This window comes from Euprymna scolopes, chromosome 17 (assembly GCF_053919585.1).
Source record: "Euprymna scolopes isolate OS-2025 chromosome 17, ASM5391958v1, whole genome shotgun sequence".
NCBI classification, from domain to species: domain Eukaryota; kingdom Metazoa; phylum Mollusca; class Cephalopoda; order Sepiida; family Sepiolidae; genus Euprymna; species Euprymna scolopes.
In genome coordinates this window covers 48,591,742-48,611,431 of record NC_136498.1, presented here as the reverse complement: position 1 = coordinate 48,611,431, position 19,690 = coordinate 48,591,742, and the positions used below count along the sequence as shown (strand labels likewise).

The 19,690-nt window shown below is 34.0% G+C and overlaps 1 protein-coding gene across 2 annotated transcripts in view; it reads left to right on the top strand.

Annotated features, from left to right (window-relative positions):
* Positions 1–19,231, top strand: part of LOC145296746 (uncharacterized) — a 123,160-nt gene extending 103,929 nt beyond the window's left edge. For both annotated transcript variants that reach the window (XM_080142780.1, XM_080142779.1), the window contains 2 exons: positions 15,004–15,092; positions 17,924–19,231. In XM_080142780.1, the coding sequence (XP_079998906.1) occupies positions 15,004–15,092; positions 17,924–19,126 (1,292 nt within the window). In that variant the 3' untranslated portion in view covers positions 19,127–19,231. The remainder of the gene's footprint in view (positions 1–15,003; positions 15,093–17,923) is intronic.
* Positions 19,232–19,690: the final 459 nt, after the last annotated feature.

Below are 19,690 nucleotides of genomic sequence, written 5' to 3'. Positions count from 1 at the left end.
GAAGGAGTAATGAATGTAAGGTGATAGTTTAAAAATCGTTAATGGTGTAAATTAGGTAGAATTTGATCATTTATAGGGATGTCTAAACAAGAACTTGTTTACATTGGAGTTGAAAGCTACACACACACACACACACAAACACAAGAATATTAAGCTGGCGATAATTATTTTCTTTTTATTATTCTAGTGATGACTCTCAAGTAATAAAAAGAAAATAATTATCGTCAGCTAAATATTCTTTAAATAAATAAAACAAAAATATCTCTTTTTTTATTTGATATTGTACCTAGTTATTATTTTTTTTTTTTGGAAGTTGTAAGGCATTTTAGTGTTAGAAGAGAATAGAAATTTTTTTTCAAAACAAAATGGCGGTATCAATCAATCGAGAGAAGCTTTGAAGACGAACAGCAAAGTTCTTTCCTGTGTGAAGACAAAAAGTTATGTGCAGGAATTGTAAGATTCAGCATATTTTATGGAATGATTTTGGTTTATGATTGGTTGGTAGCAGAGCGTAGTTTCATCTGATTGGTCAGTTCTTATCACACTCCCCTTGTCTATAAATATATCCTGCAATTCATTTTAACCATATCCTCGTAGGAATACCAAACATTTTGCAACGTAATTCTTTTAAAAAAAAAAAATATTCTCTGCTTTCTAATTGTAACAATGATTATCAAATAAATTGTAGCGAATGTCACATTTTTAAATATATTTATTTAAAATTGTACTGTTTAGTCGACAGTCCATAACGTAACAAAATGCCGACGTAGCTTGAATCAGAAAAGTCTGATGAGACGCACAACAAAGTTCACTCTACACAGGTTGTATCAAGAAATCCGATGAGTCGCACAACGTTGTTCACTGTACACAGGTCTGAACGCTTCCGCCCACTTCCCCCAACAAATGCTTTTATGGTACCCGAGCTCACCTCAAAATCACGTGTGAGATGTGAGTTTTCAAGAACTCTGCGAGACCATGGACATTAGAAGGCCATGGTTGCCATCTTGGATCTTACGTTTTTCCTTTTCAGCTCGCAGGACAGACTAAGGGAGGGGAGCACTTTTTTTCGGTAATCCTTCTCTATTTTCCCCAACATCGACATATAATTTGATTTGGGAACAATTCATTTTAAACTAGCAAAATCAGTATTTTTACCTTAGCGACATCGGATTGATTATCAGAAGATATTCCTAGGGCCCCAAAATCAACAGCGATTACAGCATTCCTGTAATGACCTGGACCCTGTTGATTGTGGTGTGATTCTAGTTCTGTGCAATTCTATGAGGTCCACCCTCCGAGGCGTTTTCTTCTCTCTTTGAAAAAGGGATTAGTTTATTGCTAATTGCCTGGGGCGCCCTTACCGGGGAATGCCAGCGGGGCTGTTCAGGCGCTTACCTGTCAATCCCACTTTCCGACTCTAGTGTTTAAGTTCTTGCATATACCTTCCATGATTGGCAAAGTAGACCTTTGTGCCAATGAGGACAAAAATAGATGGTCACATTCAATGCTGCCAAGACTAAGCCTTCTATTAAGAATTCTCGGTGCTTCTGCACTATTGGGACGAAATTTCGAAAATCGTAAAACTGAATTTCACATGAAAACAATGGTATCTACGTATTCCTCGTATTTCTAAGACGATTATATCCAAAAATTACGAAAATCGATAAGGTAGAAAATTAATTATTAAAGAAAATTTTAAAGAATAGAATTTGATGAAAACGATCGTAAGACACAGGAAAATTCGATAGGGAGGTAATTTTCCGTTTTGATTTAAACAAAATGGCGGAAATATTTCAACTGCTAACATTATTATAGTTGTTTTGTTTAATAATTCAGTAATATTCAGGTAATTTGGACTGCATAATTTGGAAGCTATTGTAACTTATTAGAATTGACAAAAAAATCAGTTCAAACCACTGTTTTTTATCTGAAAACTCCATTTATCGACTACAAAATTTCGTCCCAATTCTGCAGAAGCGCCAAATTCTTTCTAGAAAAATAATGGGCACGTAACGTATGGGGGTGAAGGGGATGACATACAAAGGTACACGCGTATTTTTAGTATACGGATAGGATTATGCGTATTAACGGAAGGGGTGCTTAAAAGTTTCGCCATCTACAGGCACGTACTGCTAAAATTACTAATTCCATGTTGCATCATTTTTTTTTTTCGTTTTTATTCATCCCAAGTTTGTTTTTACGATTTGTGTCAGTATTACTGACCTCCTTAGGCAACAGACTCGTTAATCCAACAAATAATCTGTAATAAGCGTAATCCCTCCCCCTCCACGTCATACCTACACACTCTTTTCGGTGAAGAAGCGGTGGAGTGCGGCGTGTGATATTGGGTAGCGGAGGATGGTTTATTTGTTTTGTCTGTTTCACAACATATCAATGAGTTTTCTAATACCTATGGCAAACGATTTATTGTAAACGATTAACCATGTATCTCTCGATCGATTTTTCTCGCCGTTAGTATAGCTATCAGCTTAGCAATCCCCCCTCCTCTCTCTCTCTCTCTCTCTCTCTCTCTCTCTCTCTCTCTCTCTCACACACACACACCACTTTGGAAGATTCCCAAGTCGCCATCTTGGATTTGAATTGAAGATACCAGCTTGGAAGTCTTCCAACGTGGTGTCGGAAGTTTTTTTTTTCTCTGAGTGTCATCTTTAAATTAAATGTTTCATATTTTTGAATTGTCACTCTTAACACCTTTCGTAATCATTTTTCTTCCTTTTTATTTGGTTTTGGAATAATGTGCCTTTTCATATTAATATTACATCGTCTCTGAATAGCGGTCAAATAAACTAAAGACAATAGTTTTCATTGCAGGCTGTAAAACATGCGTAAGATGCTAAGGAAAAGGTATAGGCATTTGCTGAAAAAAGAAATTAAAATTATGATTTTTTTTTTTTTTTTTTTTTTTTTGCATGGAAGTCACCACTTGTCAAGGCCTGGAGAAGAGAAAAAGGCATCCCCTACTAGGCTACGATGTCTATTTTGTACTCTGTCAAGGCGTGATAGGCTGTTTTTAGCAGCTCCTGCCCAGATATGGCAGCAGTACTCCATCCTTGGACGTACTTGGCTTTTCTATAGATAGAGAATTGCATCAGCAGTCAGATATCTACTGGAGCGGTAGAAGGATCCCACCATTTTTCCAGCAACCTTGGCAAAAGATTCCATTTCAGATCAGGAGTAAAGGTCAATCCCAGAAGTTTGTCAAAACATGGAGCCTCTCCAAGTCGAGAGCCATCCATTTCAATTGATGCCAGATGGGGATCAGAGCGTTGATGGTGTAAAAATAAAGAAATTTCATCAAAATAAAATATATTTAAAGTTTTAAATGAGGTTCAACCACCATAGCTCTTTTAGGTCAAGAGATCACATGGCAATTTGAAACCACAGCCATTGTTTTCCCAAATCGCTGATTGATTCTTCCCTTTGGTCATTAGAATGCAATCAACCAGTATATTTGCTATGGAGTTGGAAACATAACTTTACTGAGTTTGCTATTTGAAATAATGATATTATAAGGATACTTTAAAGAGATGTGTTATTTATATAAACTCAGGAACACACACATACACACACACACACACACACACACACACACATATATATATATATATACTTATATAAACAATTTTATATCTCTACACTATTGATGCTAATGTTTTTCATCGATAGTTATAAATAACTAAATAATTCCTCAGTCGACAATATATATATATATATATATATATATATATATATATATATATATATATATAATTTGGGTGTGTAATGTTTATGTGTTCCTTTTAGAAGGAAAAGTTAGAAGGTCTACATAAAATATAAAGGTGCATTCATAAGTCAAATTTTCCAAGGAAGGTAATGAAAGTGCTCCCTAATCTCCAAGTTCATTCCTAAGGGGGCTATGAAGGCACAACTCCCTTAAACTTCAGATATATCTGAAGTTTTATGAACTTTGAATAATATGTATAAAATTTTCTGGGAAAACAATGGCTGTGGTTTCAAATCGCCATGTGATCTCTTGACCTAAAAGAACTATAGTGGTTGAACCTCATTTAAAACTTTAAATATATTTTATTTTGATGAAATTTATGCAATGTATACAAAAAAAAGTCTTCGTGGAAGACATTGGAACCAACCTCAAATCTCTACGTTATGTTCTATATGTTGAATATTCTCGTGTCCCCCACTTCTATGTGACCTATGAAAAAAAAACTTTTAGAACTTCAAATACGTATATCCGATTTTTCGTAAAATTTAAATCATGTATTGTGGATTAAGTCACTGCAAGGAGGCATGTGAAGTTTCCTCTCGATGTCCCGCAATGGGTCTTCAACTCGAGCAGGCAATTAATAGATTTGATTGAAAAAAAAAATGGGCGATTTCACACATTTTGATGGCAATAAAATATGGGAGTATGAAACATTCATTGATCATCATTCAATACCGGGCAACGTCGGGTCTCCCTGCTAGTTAAAATTTAAATGAAAAAGAAAATTTAAATCTTTAATTTTTTCTTTATTTCTCTTATGTCTGTGTTCCTATCGCAATGATTTTACGTCGGAAAAATTGTTTGGGGGCGGGAAATAAAGGTCTGCGTTCTGAGCTAAACATCGGTGTTTCAGTAAAAGTCGGTAATCCGGCGTTTACAGATGCGGGTGCTGCCACTGATGCCAGTTGACCTGAAGCTTGGAGCAAATCCACGTAGATGCAGTTACATTCCTCGCTTCGTTAATCCTTGCAACAAAACTCGGTAATTCCCGGCTAAACATAGCCGAGATGATGAAAACGAGATAACAGCGGATTAGATGAACGCCGCTATGAGCCAACCTTGTTCGTTATTTACACGTGGGCTACAGGTCCGGTGTGTAAAGTGGAGGGTAAGGGGAGAGAGGGAGAGAGGGTGGATGAGATAGGTAATGGAGGAGGTGGTCCTTGTTAATCTCATTTCATCATCAGTTGTTAATTACTCGGAGAATAACAACAAAATCCCAGACACACACACACACACACACACACACACACACACACACACACACACACACACACACACACACACACACACACTAAGCTCACGTCAAGCTTCAAGAGATAATGAAAACCCTCTAGGTATTACTCGATATTGCAACATTATATTACCTCATCTCTCTCTCTCTCTCTCTCTCTCTCTCTCTCTCTCTCTCTCTCTCTCTCTCTCTCTCTCTCTCTCTCTCATATATTCATACATATATTTAGCAAAAATGGTAATTAGTAAAAACCTGAAGAAGGTGCTCAATACTAATGCAGAGTATATATATATATATATATATATATATATATATATTACCGTTTTATCTGCTTAGTTACATATGTTTCGATTACCGACAATTTTATCCGACTTTATTGTCAGATCGTTGATACAATTCGGTAATCAAAACATGTGTAACTAAGCAGAGAAAACGATAATATATAGTGAATCAATGACAAAAGACTATATTTCAAGGTTCATGATGTTGACCATCTTATAATTTATTCCTTTAATTCAGTTGACATTTACAATTCTTTACAGTATCTGTTTCGTAGCGCAAAATCGATCACTTAATTATTATGTCAATCAATGGCCAACATCATCAACTTTGGAATATAGTCTTTTGTCATTTATTCACTATATTGCTCTGTAATTACATTGAGCTTCTTAAATAAGAATTTGTATATATTATAAAAAAATATATTTCCACAGATATATATATATATATATATATATATATATATATATATATATATATATATATATATATATATAGTGTAGTAGACAAGGTCTAAATGAGCAAAGCCTCAGTAAAATATATTTAAAGGTGCTGAGCTCGGAGTATTGCAGTTATAAGCTCAATAGGTGTGATTAACTAGAGCTATATAAATAGAAAGGGTGTGAGATTAATAATTGTGAAATTGTCGATCAAGTTTTGATAGGAGGAAACATAACAAAATCAAATTATATTTTTACTTATTTCTCGATGAATAAAAGGTATCGTTTCCGAAACGATCGTACATGTAATTTTGATTTCGTTGTATTTTCTCCTATGAAACTTCTCTGTTCTGGCTAATTAATTTTTTATTCTGATGAGGAGACGATATGCAGAAATATTTTGCTTATTTCTCGATGGTTTTATTTGTAAATATCGAATGAATAAAAGGATATCGTTTGCGAAACGATCGTACATATTATTTTGATTTTATGTTTCCCCCTATGAAAACTTGATTGATAATTTCAAAATTATTAACCTCTCATCCTTTATATATATATATATATATATATATATATATATATATATATATATACACAGAAAGAGAGAGAGAGTGAGAGAGAGAGAGAGAGAGAGAGGGTGAGCCAAAAGTAGAAACGTAAGAGGTAGATTTAAAAGCTGTGTAAATCAAGAATAAAAACCGCTTGAGCACTTGCGTTGATAAATAACATTTAATTTTCATTAATATTTTAATGTTTTTAAATGTGTTTAAATATAGTTGGACATAAATGTTTTTTTAATTTTTTTGATGTGCCCTACTTTTGCCTCGCCCTATGTCCAGTGCGTACCAAATTATTATGCAAATTTACAAACTATAACAATTTCATACGTTGTTAGACCAGTTTACGGTAAAAATGGCTAAAAAAAAAAAAAAAAAGAAAAGAAAACGCATCTATCGTAAAATTTTCTAGAAAATTTCTCGTTTATTAAGGCGTGATCACAGGACCATCAAGACCTTTGTATCAAATTGAGAAAAAAACAAGAAAAAAAATGTAACTAGGCTCGGAGAAGAAAACTGACATATCTGCTGTAAAAAGGAAAATGGCAAGGCAACCCCTTAGTTCGAGTTCCAAGATCTTTTCTGTAGTTGGACTTGGTGATATACCCCCAAGACTTCCCACAATCGTGTCTTGAAAACGCTTGGAAAATTAAACATACACACACACACAGTGAAAGTAGGCAAAAAGTTGATGTCTTCTTTTACTTTTGGAATTTAATAAATAAAAATTAAAATAAATTTCTAACAAAACAAAAGAAAATGTCAATTGCATCATTTTTAACGACTTTATAAGATTTTAAAGTTGTAGGAATCAGCAACTTTGGTCAAGCTCAGTTTTTCATAAGCAAAATTGTACCAACCTCAGAAAACCTCTCAAAAATAGAAGAAAATCCTTAAAAACACACTCCTTACTTGTTTTGTTAGGTTTGTCAATGTTGAGAATTAACTTATCAACATTTACAGAAAAACTGAGTATAATTTTCATTCTTCTTTGTGAAAGATATGCCAAAATTGTACATTTTTTTACCCATATTGAGTGTTTTTTTTGGGGGGGGGGTTGCATAAATTGCAAAATATCTTCAAAAGAGATAAAGCTCACATATTAAATTATATACTTTTTGAAATTCTGGTTTATGAGCTATCTGATGCAATAAACAGATTTGTGTAAGATTTAGCCGTTTGCAGAATAATTTACCCTGAAATATTCTATGGCTACAAAAAAAATTTAGAAATATTAAAAGATTTCCCCAATTCTTTTCACAATTATATGTCTTGAAATTGAGAACATTTGTTGCAAATGGATGTTGAATGCATGCTATGTTGTTGTTTTTTTTTGTTTTTTTTTTACAAGGTGGTCACCACTTATCAAGGCCCGGAAGCCATTCAGGGATAAGGGTTATTGCAAGTACAGTACGTTAGTGTGGAGATTTAATGAAGTGTTTACTTAAGAGGGCGGTTCATTAGGAATTTGTTAACGTTGGACTTGAAGATATCCAAGTTGTAGTCAGATGAGAAGCAGGCAGACGGAACAGAGTTCTACAGGCGTGCAGTTCTAAGAAAGAAGCTTTGTTCATGGAATCTACGTTTTTATTTAGGCATAGATAAAAAATGGGGGAAATTTTTCACAGTGGATTCAGCTAGACGGGTGTTTTTCGTGAAGGATTGGCGAGGGGGGACCAGAGATTGGAGTTCAGACGAGCACCTGCCATGGAAATAACGATAAAACAAGGATAGGCTCGCAAGGTCTCTTCTGTGGGAGAGAGGTTGCAGGGTAGAGATAAGGGCATCCCCCACTAAGCCACGAAGTCTATTTTGTACTCTGTTAAGTTAGTTGTTAGTTTCCTTGAGAATTGTCCATTGAGAAGTTCCCTGTGTCCATTTCAGATTTTCTTGGTTTTCTTTCGTATAAACTTTTCTTTATATCATTTAAACTTTCTTCAATGTTTTTTTTTTTTGTTGCAGTAATTGTTTTATAACATCAATATTTACATTTCAGAAATATATTTATATAAGAAGGAAGAAATCAACAAAGTGTCCATTACAAAAGAAAAAAAAATCTTCTAAGTAATCATTTATTACAGTTCGCAGTTTCCACAAACCAAATTCCATTATGATGCTTGTATCAGTAAATATGGAAAAGAATTCAATGTAATCCAAGAATTCTGCTGACTAGTTGAATTTCTTCAAATCATCATCGATGCAATTCACTCGTTTAAAGAGTCGGCACAAGAAAGGCAATTCAGCTGTGTTCGAACTTGCTGCTACAGAAGTTGTTTGATACTACTGTTGTTGTTGTTGTTGTTGAGAGTTAAGATGTTGTAATAACAAAGAAAAGGAGAAAGTGTTTTCGCGATCTATGTGCACACATTGGTAACAAGGCATACAATGTAAAGATAAGAATTCATAACACCATGAAAGGTTTAATGTTTAAGTAGCATGTGTGGCGCAGATTGTGTTCTTTGTATTAGCAAGCAGACAAACTGGACAAATCCTGAATTCATTTCTGATGGCTTTCCAATCAGCAGATGTGCTGACGATACTCTGAAGTTGTGAGAAGGTCTAGTTGATGATGGCGTGGTTCTTACTAAAAGTGGTAACTTTAAGACCAGGGAAGGTGTTACAGTGAAACCCATTTCTGTATCAAATTAGAAAGTATGACCATAACCCATGCCTACATCAATGGCATTACATGGTTGCGTAAATGTATGTCTTGCTGCCACATAGACTACCAATAATGGATTAAGAAGTGTGGGCCATTGTGTAACCCAATTCATGCCTCCAGAGAAAGAGCCCTTAACAAAATCCACGAGGAAACTGGTCTCTATCTGGATAAATGTAATCATGCTGGTGGAAAAGATGAAACATCAACAAATGATCCTCAAGAAAGACGTTTTTTTCTCTGATGAGGTTATTGATTGCATGCAAGAATTGATTCCTGTGAAACACAGGAATTTGTTGCTTTTGCATCGCAAGTTGTCAAAAATCCTCAGTGTTGTATCTTCCTCGGGACAAGTTAACCTTGATAAGATAAAAATTCTTTATCAAAACACAATTAGGAATGTGTGTGATCATTTTCAATCACTCTTCATGGAATAATTCAATATTTAGCCAAGTTGATGGCTATGAATGATGGTTTCGGATTAGAAAACTTGTCAGAGACATGTTTGGAGTCTAACAATAAAGACATCTGTAATTTCAATTCCTTTCAAGAAAACCATCACCAATTGAACAGTTAACTGATGTTATTTGTAAACTGCTTTAACGTTCTGATCCTTGTGTTGTGAAGCAGTCCAATGAGTTGCATCCAAATAAGTATTGTTCTAATTGTACTGAATGTGGTGCAAATGATCACGTTATTAGATGGCATGCAAGGCTTTTCAACCTACCAAAGAAATTTTATGTGTCTCTTGTTGAAAATATCTTGTTGTAATATACATACTATTTCGTATTTACATTATTAGACTTAAAACAAGACCTGAAGCAAAAACAAGTGCCAGTGGATAATTTTTCACTAAGATATGCCCAAAATATCTAATATGCACTTTTGGGAGCAAAATCCCAAATTTAAGTTTTTGGGCGCTAAACACCTCCAAATGTGACATTTTAGGAATTTTTTAATTTTTCTGTATTTATTTTATCGTTTTACCTCAAAAAAGCCCTCAACCTGAGGACTTACCATTGTCTTTATTTCCAAAAATTGGCGAACTGGGCCCCACAGTGAAAAAAAGCACAAAAAAGACCAGCAATAAATCAACAACACAAGTTTCGACGACTTGCTTAGTGTAAAAAGTACATAAAATTGGATTTCGGTTCAGTAATTTGGACGGATGAAATGAGAGCAAGTCTTGATGGTTCTGACGGTTGGGCAAGTGGTTGGGTTGCTGAACGATTTGATGTCTCATTGTGGTTCAGACAGCAGAAAGATGGGGGTGGAGTGATGATTTGGGCCGGGATTGTGAAAAATGAGCTCATTGGACCATTCTGAGTTGCTGAGGGAGTTAAAATGAACTTAGTTAACTATTGCCATTTTCTAGAAGAAAATTTCCTAAGTTGGATAAAGAAGAAACATGTTTCTGAATGTAAGGAATTGATGTTTATGCATGCTGATGCAGCCAGCCATGCATCTTTAGCCCTGTTGAGTTGTCAGCATCAAAAGGATTAAAAATGATCATATTATGGAGTGGATTGCTTGCTCTTCTGATTTAAATTGAAGGAGAGGTGTAGTTGGAGATTGTGCAACACTTGCCTCACAATTACACTCGCAGCTATCCCTACATATTCTTTGTCCTTAAGATGGAACGGAGGCGTTGAGATAAGCTGTAGGCTATCTTGAAAAGACGGGTTCATCAAAATGGTAAAAAGATAACTTATGGGAGGCTATAATGAAGACAATAATTTGTTAATAATTTGATTCGTTAGATCTAATATTATCTTTACATACTGATCTGGTTAAAGGCGCATTAAGAAGTGAACTGTTTAGAAAAAAACATAATACTCGCATGCACATGTCTCAGTTTTTTCATTTTTTTTATTTTTTCTTTTTTTGTTCAAGGAATTTTACGTTAAATTTAATACTGTGCAATACCGAGTACATCTGCTAGTATATAAATATATATATATATATATATATATATATATATATATATATACTAGCATGGGTGCCCGGCGTTGCCCGGGTATTTGGAGGTGTATGTTGAGCAAAAAAAAAAAAAAGTCAATTTTTTAAACTTTGACCCCTATCATGACCCCTTAATATTTATTGTTTTGTGCTCAAATCAAGTTATTAAGTTAGATCCATATCCAAGGAACATATATCTAAAATTTCAAGTGTGTAGACCCAAAATTATCGGAGTTTGGTAGAGTTCTCAAAGGTCAAATCGTTGAACTTTGACTCCTTAATCACCAAATTTCTGGCCGAAAATCGATCACATAGATTTTCTCAAATCTCAGTACCCTGTATATCAAATTTCGAGTCTGTAGACTTAAAATTGACAGAGTTATTGCATAGGGAAATGATGTACGCACACAGACACACAGATACACACACACAGACACTTTCACATATATATATATATATATATATATATATATATATATATATATATATATATATATATATATGATCACTAGAAAATTAGTGTTCTCTGCATATATGTTTTTCATTATTCTTGTACATCAGCACAAAGTAGGCATAAAAACAAAATAACAAGACACATAAACCTGTTGATAGACGCTCTGGCCAATAGTCTGATACATTCACAATTTTGGATTTGTTTTTATATATGCTATACATAATCATACATGATCCAGAATTATCATCATATATGATTTATAAACTTTACAGCACAACTATTTCAATAACTGCACTGACCTTTGATGCTCATATTTCCATTGTTATTTACTTTTATATGAGTATAATATTATTTTTACATTTTCCATGCTTCTCGGTCATACAGCTTTATTAAAATCTCCCACTTATATATACACTAGAAAAATGTAACCTGTTAGGTCACCCATTGAGTTTTGTGTTAGATTGATTGCTTGAATCAGAAAAACATTAAACTCCAGTTTAATTTTTTTTTCAATCCAAAATTAGTCTTTCAGTTTGTTCTATCTTCTATTCTCTATCTCTTTTTCTTTCTCACCAGGTGTGGGTAAAATAAGTACTTGTGTTGATATTCCACATTGTTCAAACTGGACTATTCCAATTTCCTGTTTTTATATAATTAGTTCTATTATCTTTGTAGATAAGCAGAGAGATAGAGGGGGCGGGGCGAGCATCTTGCCAAAATAAAAGGCATAAAACCTTTGGGACAAACTCATTCAAGCCAGAAGACCAGACATGGTAATAGTCAACAGGTACATCCTTAAATAGAGTGCTGTTGCCACATCTGGGGAAGAGCTACTCGGGGTACACTTTCCTGCCTTGACAGGGTTTAAAACAAATTTTATTTTAAAAATAGGCAACTGTTACACACTATTTACCCTCCTTTGGAACTCTCTGGTATTTTTTTTTTAGCCAAACATTTTATTTTTGCTAATTTTTGGCAAAAAATGTTTTCCTTATTTTTTGTTTGTAATTTTTGGATATATTCATTATCGTAACATGACAATTAATTAGAAACCATTTGTTTGCCTTGAAATTCAATATTAAAAATTTTGCTATTTTAGTGTAGTTACGCCAAATTTATTTATATTAACTCCAGCTGCCTGCTTTGAAGCAATAAAACTTCTTAAACGACATATATTATCATATTTTTTAATACAAAAGACAGAATTCGTTATCTATATACAAAGGGAGACAACCTAACAACTCAGACTCCAGAGAATATCACATGTTTTTTTGTTTTGTTTTGTTTTTTTCTTTCTTTTTCCACTGATCTTTAACTACTAATGACTTTTGTGTGAATTCCTGAATAAGAGCTAATAATAAGTCATATGTAAGACTGACTTGTTTGCTACAAATCCATGATGAGCTCTACATTCTTTCTCGGATAAAAACTAGCACCCGATCACATGTGAGCAAATGCAGAACTATGCATCTTAGTTAATCCTTCCTAATCCGTTCATAAAATTAAATAGGATTAATTATCAAGAGAAGTTTGCTGGTTTGAGATACAACGTCTACCTAAAATATAATCTGGCTAATTTTATTATTATTATTATTATTATTATTATTATTATTATTATTTACTCACTAGGAGTTTTCACACAGGTTTTCATCATTGATTGCTTTCTGACAACAACCGTGGTGTTCACTGGAGTCTGAGTGACAACAAGTTTCCCTAGGTTTCTATTACCACTTTTGGTAACCATTGAAAATGGCTTTGCATTATCACAACAGCCGCTTACCATTGATTACTTGCTAGCAATGGTTATTAGTCTTTAGATTTGGATGGTAATAAGAATCCCTAAGATCCCTGTACTCTCCACATCATTGTAGTGGAGGTTTGGTTAGTGCTCTTACCTTTGTGTTCTGTTCACTCTCTTTGACCTTTCATGATTATTTTATGTGGTATCACTCGAAGCTGTCACTATCACATTGTGTGTATGTGTTGTTTTTTTTTGGGGGGGGGGGTTACCTTATAAAATTCCTTGTAATTCCATTGGAATGATGGTCTTCTTTCTATGTTTTTGCTTTATTATAATTGTCACTTCCATATGACTGATTAGCGTTTTTGTTTATGTGAATGGATTTCGGTGTTTGAGGATTTCTTCTTCTTATTATTATTATTATTTACTCACTAGGAGTTCTCACACACTCATTATCAGTGATTATTGCAATAATCAGTGATTTTCCTTGGAGTCTGAGTGATGATAAGTCTCCCTAGATTTCCAGTATTCTCCACCTCTTTTGATATCTATTGCAAATGACTTTGCATAATTTCAATATCTGCTTACCATTAATCTCTCACCGGCAAGAACTATTGTTGTTCTCTGGAATTTGGGTGGCAATAAGCCTCCCCAAGTTCCCAGTACTCTTGGTACTTTTCCCGTGGAGGTCAGGTTAGTTCTCTCCCTATTCGGTTTTTATAACCGCCTTGACTCTTTCACAATTATTTTGTGTGGTAATAACTGAGACTGATGGGGGAGGGGGCAAATGACAATTTATATAATTTATAGTAGTTTTAGATTTTCGTATTTTTATTCTACTTCCGTTGCAATCCTCATGTGACTGGTTTATGCATGTTGGTGTCTGCATTCGAGGATTTTCCTTAAGATTTCCACTGTTTTCATCATTGCTGTCTGTTGTATAGTATCACTCTTCCCTTTTGTTTCCAATTTCTTTTAGTTATTTTTCCAGGTTTTTTTTTTTGTATTGTTCCAAGTACTCTCATGATTATTGGTATTATATTGGCTACTTCATATTCCTTTCAGTTCTCTGTGAAGTTCTGTGTATTTGCCATGTTTTTTCATCTCTTTACCCTGTAACAATGCTGGGATGTCAAAATCTCCAATTTTGCAGGAGGTTTTTTTTGGCTTCTTGTTAACTCTTATGACATTCGGTTTCCTTGCTTAGATAAGCTTATCTGTTTGTACTTCCATATCCCAGAAGATTTTGCGGATTTAATTTTCCAGTACTGTCTCTGATTTGTGTCTGTACCATTCATCTGCACGTTCAAAATCAGTCGTTTGCATAGTTTCCAGTGTACTACCTTCCCCATACAGTCGTATCTGTTCATATATTTTAAAGAAGATAATATATCTGTGAATAAAACCAACATTTGTGTCATACAGATTTTATAAACAGGAGGCCAAATGGCCCATTCCTTGGTAATTATAATATTGCATGAATCCGAAGATTCTATTGTTGGCATTGGTTCCCCAATATTTTTGTAGTCAGAATTCTTTCTACAAAAACATTAGGGATTATGAGAGGGACTACGTGAAGGTTGCCAACGTCTTAAATGAAAGTAATTTTTGTGGAATGAACTGGATTTGAACTTAGGATACCCAGGTCATCAGCCCGTGTCGTTAACCACTAAACCACTGTCACCTCCCCACACTTTGTTAACACTATTAGGCTTGTAACCTTATCAAGTACATCTAAAACAAAATGGGCTAAAATAAAATGATTAATTTGCCCAGTCTTGTTTCTTATCTATTTGGCAAGATTTCAAAATTAACACTTTGCAGGAAGAATATTCGCCATCTTCTTTATGAAAATATTGGAATCTATTTCATTTTGCTCTTTTATTTTTCTTTCAGATTTAAGCCAAAACCAACAGATTCCATTCGAGCTAACTTACACACAGTATAGATTTCCTCAAACACAAAATAAGAGTGCAAATCAAGGGGTAAGTAATCTAACATATAAAGTACAGTTGCATGTGCGTATGTTTATATGCTTATATACATGTTTATATGCTTATATACATGTTTATAAGCTTATATACATGTTTATATGCTTATATACATTCAGCATATTTTGTCTGTCTATATTTTGTTCACGTCTTTCCTCCAACAATATTTTTTTTTTTCGCATGAATCTAAAGCCACTCTTTCATTAGTCATATAAAATCTGTTTTCTATCTCAGCATTTGCCCAGTGCTTTGCCTGGTGTGAAATAGCAGAACCACAAACTGCACATCTGTTTGCTAATCCCACAGGACCAAGATTATAATTTTCATGATATTCTCTGTTAGGATTAAGTGATAAATGAAGGTAAAATGTCTGTACTTATGCAGAATAAGGACTGTGCTATCTGCAGAAATTTCCGGGCAGTTCATGCAAAACAGAAGGTGCTGAACGGAAGTTTCATGATTTATTTTCTTTGCAAATGCTAATAGGATGGAGTATGGAATAAGGACCCCAGAAGCTGAGAGGCTCAAACGGGACACTTTTCAATCGATATCGGTTGACTAACAATGCACGTGTCATTTGTAAACAAACATACACAACTTGAGTTCTTTGTTTTATTCGTTGATTTTAAATATTAAGCAAAGATTTAAAGAAAATTGGGAATATATTTTTTTATGTAGGGTACATTTTTTTCCTGGTCAATATTCCATTATGGAATGAGTTTTCTAATTAGTACCGAGCTGTTAAGTTCTCGGGTTCCAGTTCTTATTGTCTTATCTTCACAACATCTCATTCAGAAACTGGTTTGTCTCTTCCCACCAACAAAGTAGACATAAACGGATGTTTGCTGAAAGTCGTGCACATGCATAGAAGTGTCCAAATTACCCAGTGTATTTCTATGCAAGTCTTAGCATGTCTGTTTTTACTAACCAAACTACAACTCAACCTAAGAGATTGGGTGTACACATAGTACAAAATACATCTGTCATGAAACCGCTATAAAACCAAACGGTTACTGAATGTACTTGGACAGAGGGTAGATATATGCTAAGCCTTGATTAGCTGAATAGAAGCATGTGACATAAGATAGGAGAACCTAGCTTAGAAAAGAGTGGAAAGACCACAGTGTTTAGGCAGATAACGAGAGTAGACGGATAAAAATCCTTTATTGGCTAAATATGATTATAGAAACTTAGAGTTGAAATAAGAATAATAAAATAATTTTAAGTTTGAAAATTCTAGATTACTTGATGATTTTCCGTAAATACAATGGCCAAGGCATTGTATGTGCATGCACAAACCCCATTCTGAATAGCAGTTCAGAACAATAACCATTATGATTGTATTCCTTCTGTAGGGACTACAAAGTTAACTCCCCTTGAGAGAATGGAGTTTTTGACTTCCATATGTGATCTCTCATGATGCAACTGTAATCAAATCCTTGTATGTTTCACGTTTTGGGGACGTATCTACAATCTACCTGTATGTTTATTCGGTAGTATTGAATTTTCTTGCTCACACACCTCTATTCTGAATTTATAGGCCATCATCAATAGACTGCCTTTCCTGCAGAAAACGGTCATAATTGAAACAGAAAAGGTTGCATAAAATATTTTCAGGGAAAATAGTATAATTAAAGTTGATTGATGAAATAATTTTTAAATGAAAATCAAATGTCAAGAAAAAGTAACATCAAATCAAATGAACATTCATTTTTTATTTATTTTTAGTGCTTAATCGTCTAAATTAAATTCTAAACATTGTTTGTAACCATTTGGTTACAAGAGAAACAATCCAATGGTGTTGGCCTACAACCAAAAATTCAAAAGAGGGATGTGAAAGCAAGAAAATACAAATATCGCGGTTTAGTTTCTATTGCGTCTGTAAAGACGAAATAATATACACGGCATGATCACTTTGACATCAAAATTAAGTGACATTTGAACCTGAACAGTACAAAAATGTGAAAGTATAAAAAGAAAATGTATAAAAAGAAAATGTATAAAAAAGAAAATGTATAAAAAGAAAGGAGGAAGATGTAAAGAAATGAATATTAGCGAAAAAAAAGTTAAAATAAAAATATTATTAAAGAGAAATATAAAAGAACGAAAGGGGAAGAGTGATGAAAGAAAAATAAATGAACAAGAGTAAGTGTCAATGAATAAACGAAGTACGGGAGAAGAAACATAACTAAAAAAAAAAAAAGAATGAAATATAACTGAAAAAAAAAGAATGAAATATAGTGTAGAAAAGAAATAAACAACAGAAATTTAAAAATGAATTCGTTTTTTTTTTTTACTGTTAAATGAAAATGATTTCAACGCCACACTTGGAAAATACTTTTCTCTTTTTTTTTTTTGGGGGGGGGGCTTTTATTTGGCGGACAATCCCTAACTTTACTGTAAAGTATGCCTCCATAACAATAAAAAGAGAAAAAAAAAGAATCAGAATGCAGACACATGTGTATTTATAGACCAAAAAAAATATTTAAACACACACACACACACACACACACTGTTATAATTATTGTTCTATTACAGTTATATAACCAAAATATATGTCGTGTGTGTGTGTGCTTATATATATTTACTTCAACTATGCTCAATACGTAAGTAGGGCTTAGTATAAAATTATTTACTAAATTATAGTTACTAGGTATACAAAAATTGCTGCAGATATCCTGTACTTTTTTTAGTGTTGCACAGTGTTTTTAATGCTGTATGCCGGGGCTCTACTGTATAGGGTATTAATAATATTTATTATAAAAATATGTTTTTTTATACATATTCATCAAAGCGTTTTTCATTTTTTTTTTTCATTTTAACAGGATAAGATATTCAAGAAGGTCCAGTCTGCTCTAAAATCAGTTAAAGGTAAATTCAAAAAAGCCTCACCCAAAGATGTGGCAGCAATTCGAGACAACGTGATCAAGGCAGTTACCCCTGAGCCGATTCGCAAAGCCAGCAACAAACTCTATCCAATTCTAGCAGATCTGATGAATGAAGACAGTACCATTTACGAGTACATCACAAGCGGGAGTCTGGGCAGGAAAAGTGGTCAACGTCAGTCACAGTTTTATTATGAGATCGAAGCCCCCAAAATTGCCAGTGCCCCAACAGAAGAGATTCTGATGAGTGAAACGCCAGTCACGGAGAAGCTTTATCGAAATCCAGATGGCGACATAAGTAAGACAACAGAAAATGAAGAGAATAATATATATGAGAACTTACCACCAATAAGAAAGGAGATCAGAGCAGAAACTGAAACTATAGCAGAACCGGAAGTCGATTATGCTACAATTGAAAATAAAGAAGTAAAATGCGGAGACGAAGTGGAAATAGAAACAGGAAATCATGAAACCGTCGATACCAAAGATTGTATTTATATGAACTATAACGAAATGGCCACTTTGAAAATTCGTCGACGTTCATCACCTCAGAGAACTATATCTGATTTCACTGAGTATATCCCGACTGAAGAGGTGAGTCAAGAGACGGACTGGAATGAAGCAGCAACAACACAATGTTCACAAACAACCGAAGAAAGATCAGATATATCAACTGAAGAGGAAAGTAGTTCTTTGATTTATACAGACTTGGACGACTACGAATCAGAGTTGAAGAATGCAGTTGCTGATAAACCATTTCCGGTTCCGGCTAAAAGAAATTTGTCTTCTCTCTCAAAAACTACTTCTGCCGCTGAGGCCTCTGCCATTGATGGAGATTGTGGCAATGTATGTACCAACGATGCTGGTAGCGACATTGCCAGCAGTGTCAGTAATGACAGTATAAAAGAAGAGGCAGCAGTCACCGCGTCTCTGGAAAGTATGTCTGTGGCAGAGCTGTGCGAGATTCTCCAGCAGTGTGGGCTGGATCGTATCTCGAAACTCTGCAAGGAACACTCGCTGGATGGCGCTTTCATCTGCGCTTTGCCGGCGGACTCTTTGCAGGAACAACCTTTCTCTCTGTCCCCAATTGAAGTAATGAAGTTGTCAATGATGAAAAAGGGATGGAAGCCAAAAATTATATAGATTTGTTTTTTTTTAATAAAATAAGTTAAACAAAAATGAAATAATGAAGCAAAAAGATATATATATATATATATATATATATATATATATATATACATATATATATATCATTATTAGAATTGCAAAATTTTAAACTGATGAAAAAGAAATGAACCATATTCGGATGTTATAAAATAAATAAAGCGAATCAAAAAGTCGACTAAAAAAAAAAGATCACAAATTGTAATGGAACCCAAAGCGCTTTTCGTCAGACAAACCTTTCAAGGATATATGCCTAAATGTTTTTTTTTTCTTTCCTGAATACACAGGAAAGAAAAAAAAAACATTTAGGCATATATCCTTGAAAGGTTTGTCTGACGAAAAGCGCTTTGGGTTCCATTACAATTTGTGATCTTTTTTTTTTAGTCGACTTTTTGATTCGCTTTATTTATTTTATAACATCCAAATATGGTTCATTTCTTTTCATCACACACACACACACACACACACACACACACACACACACATATTAATTCATTATTATTATCGTTGCTTTCATGGTAGCTGAAGAGGACTGGTCAAATT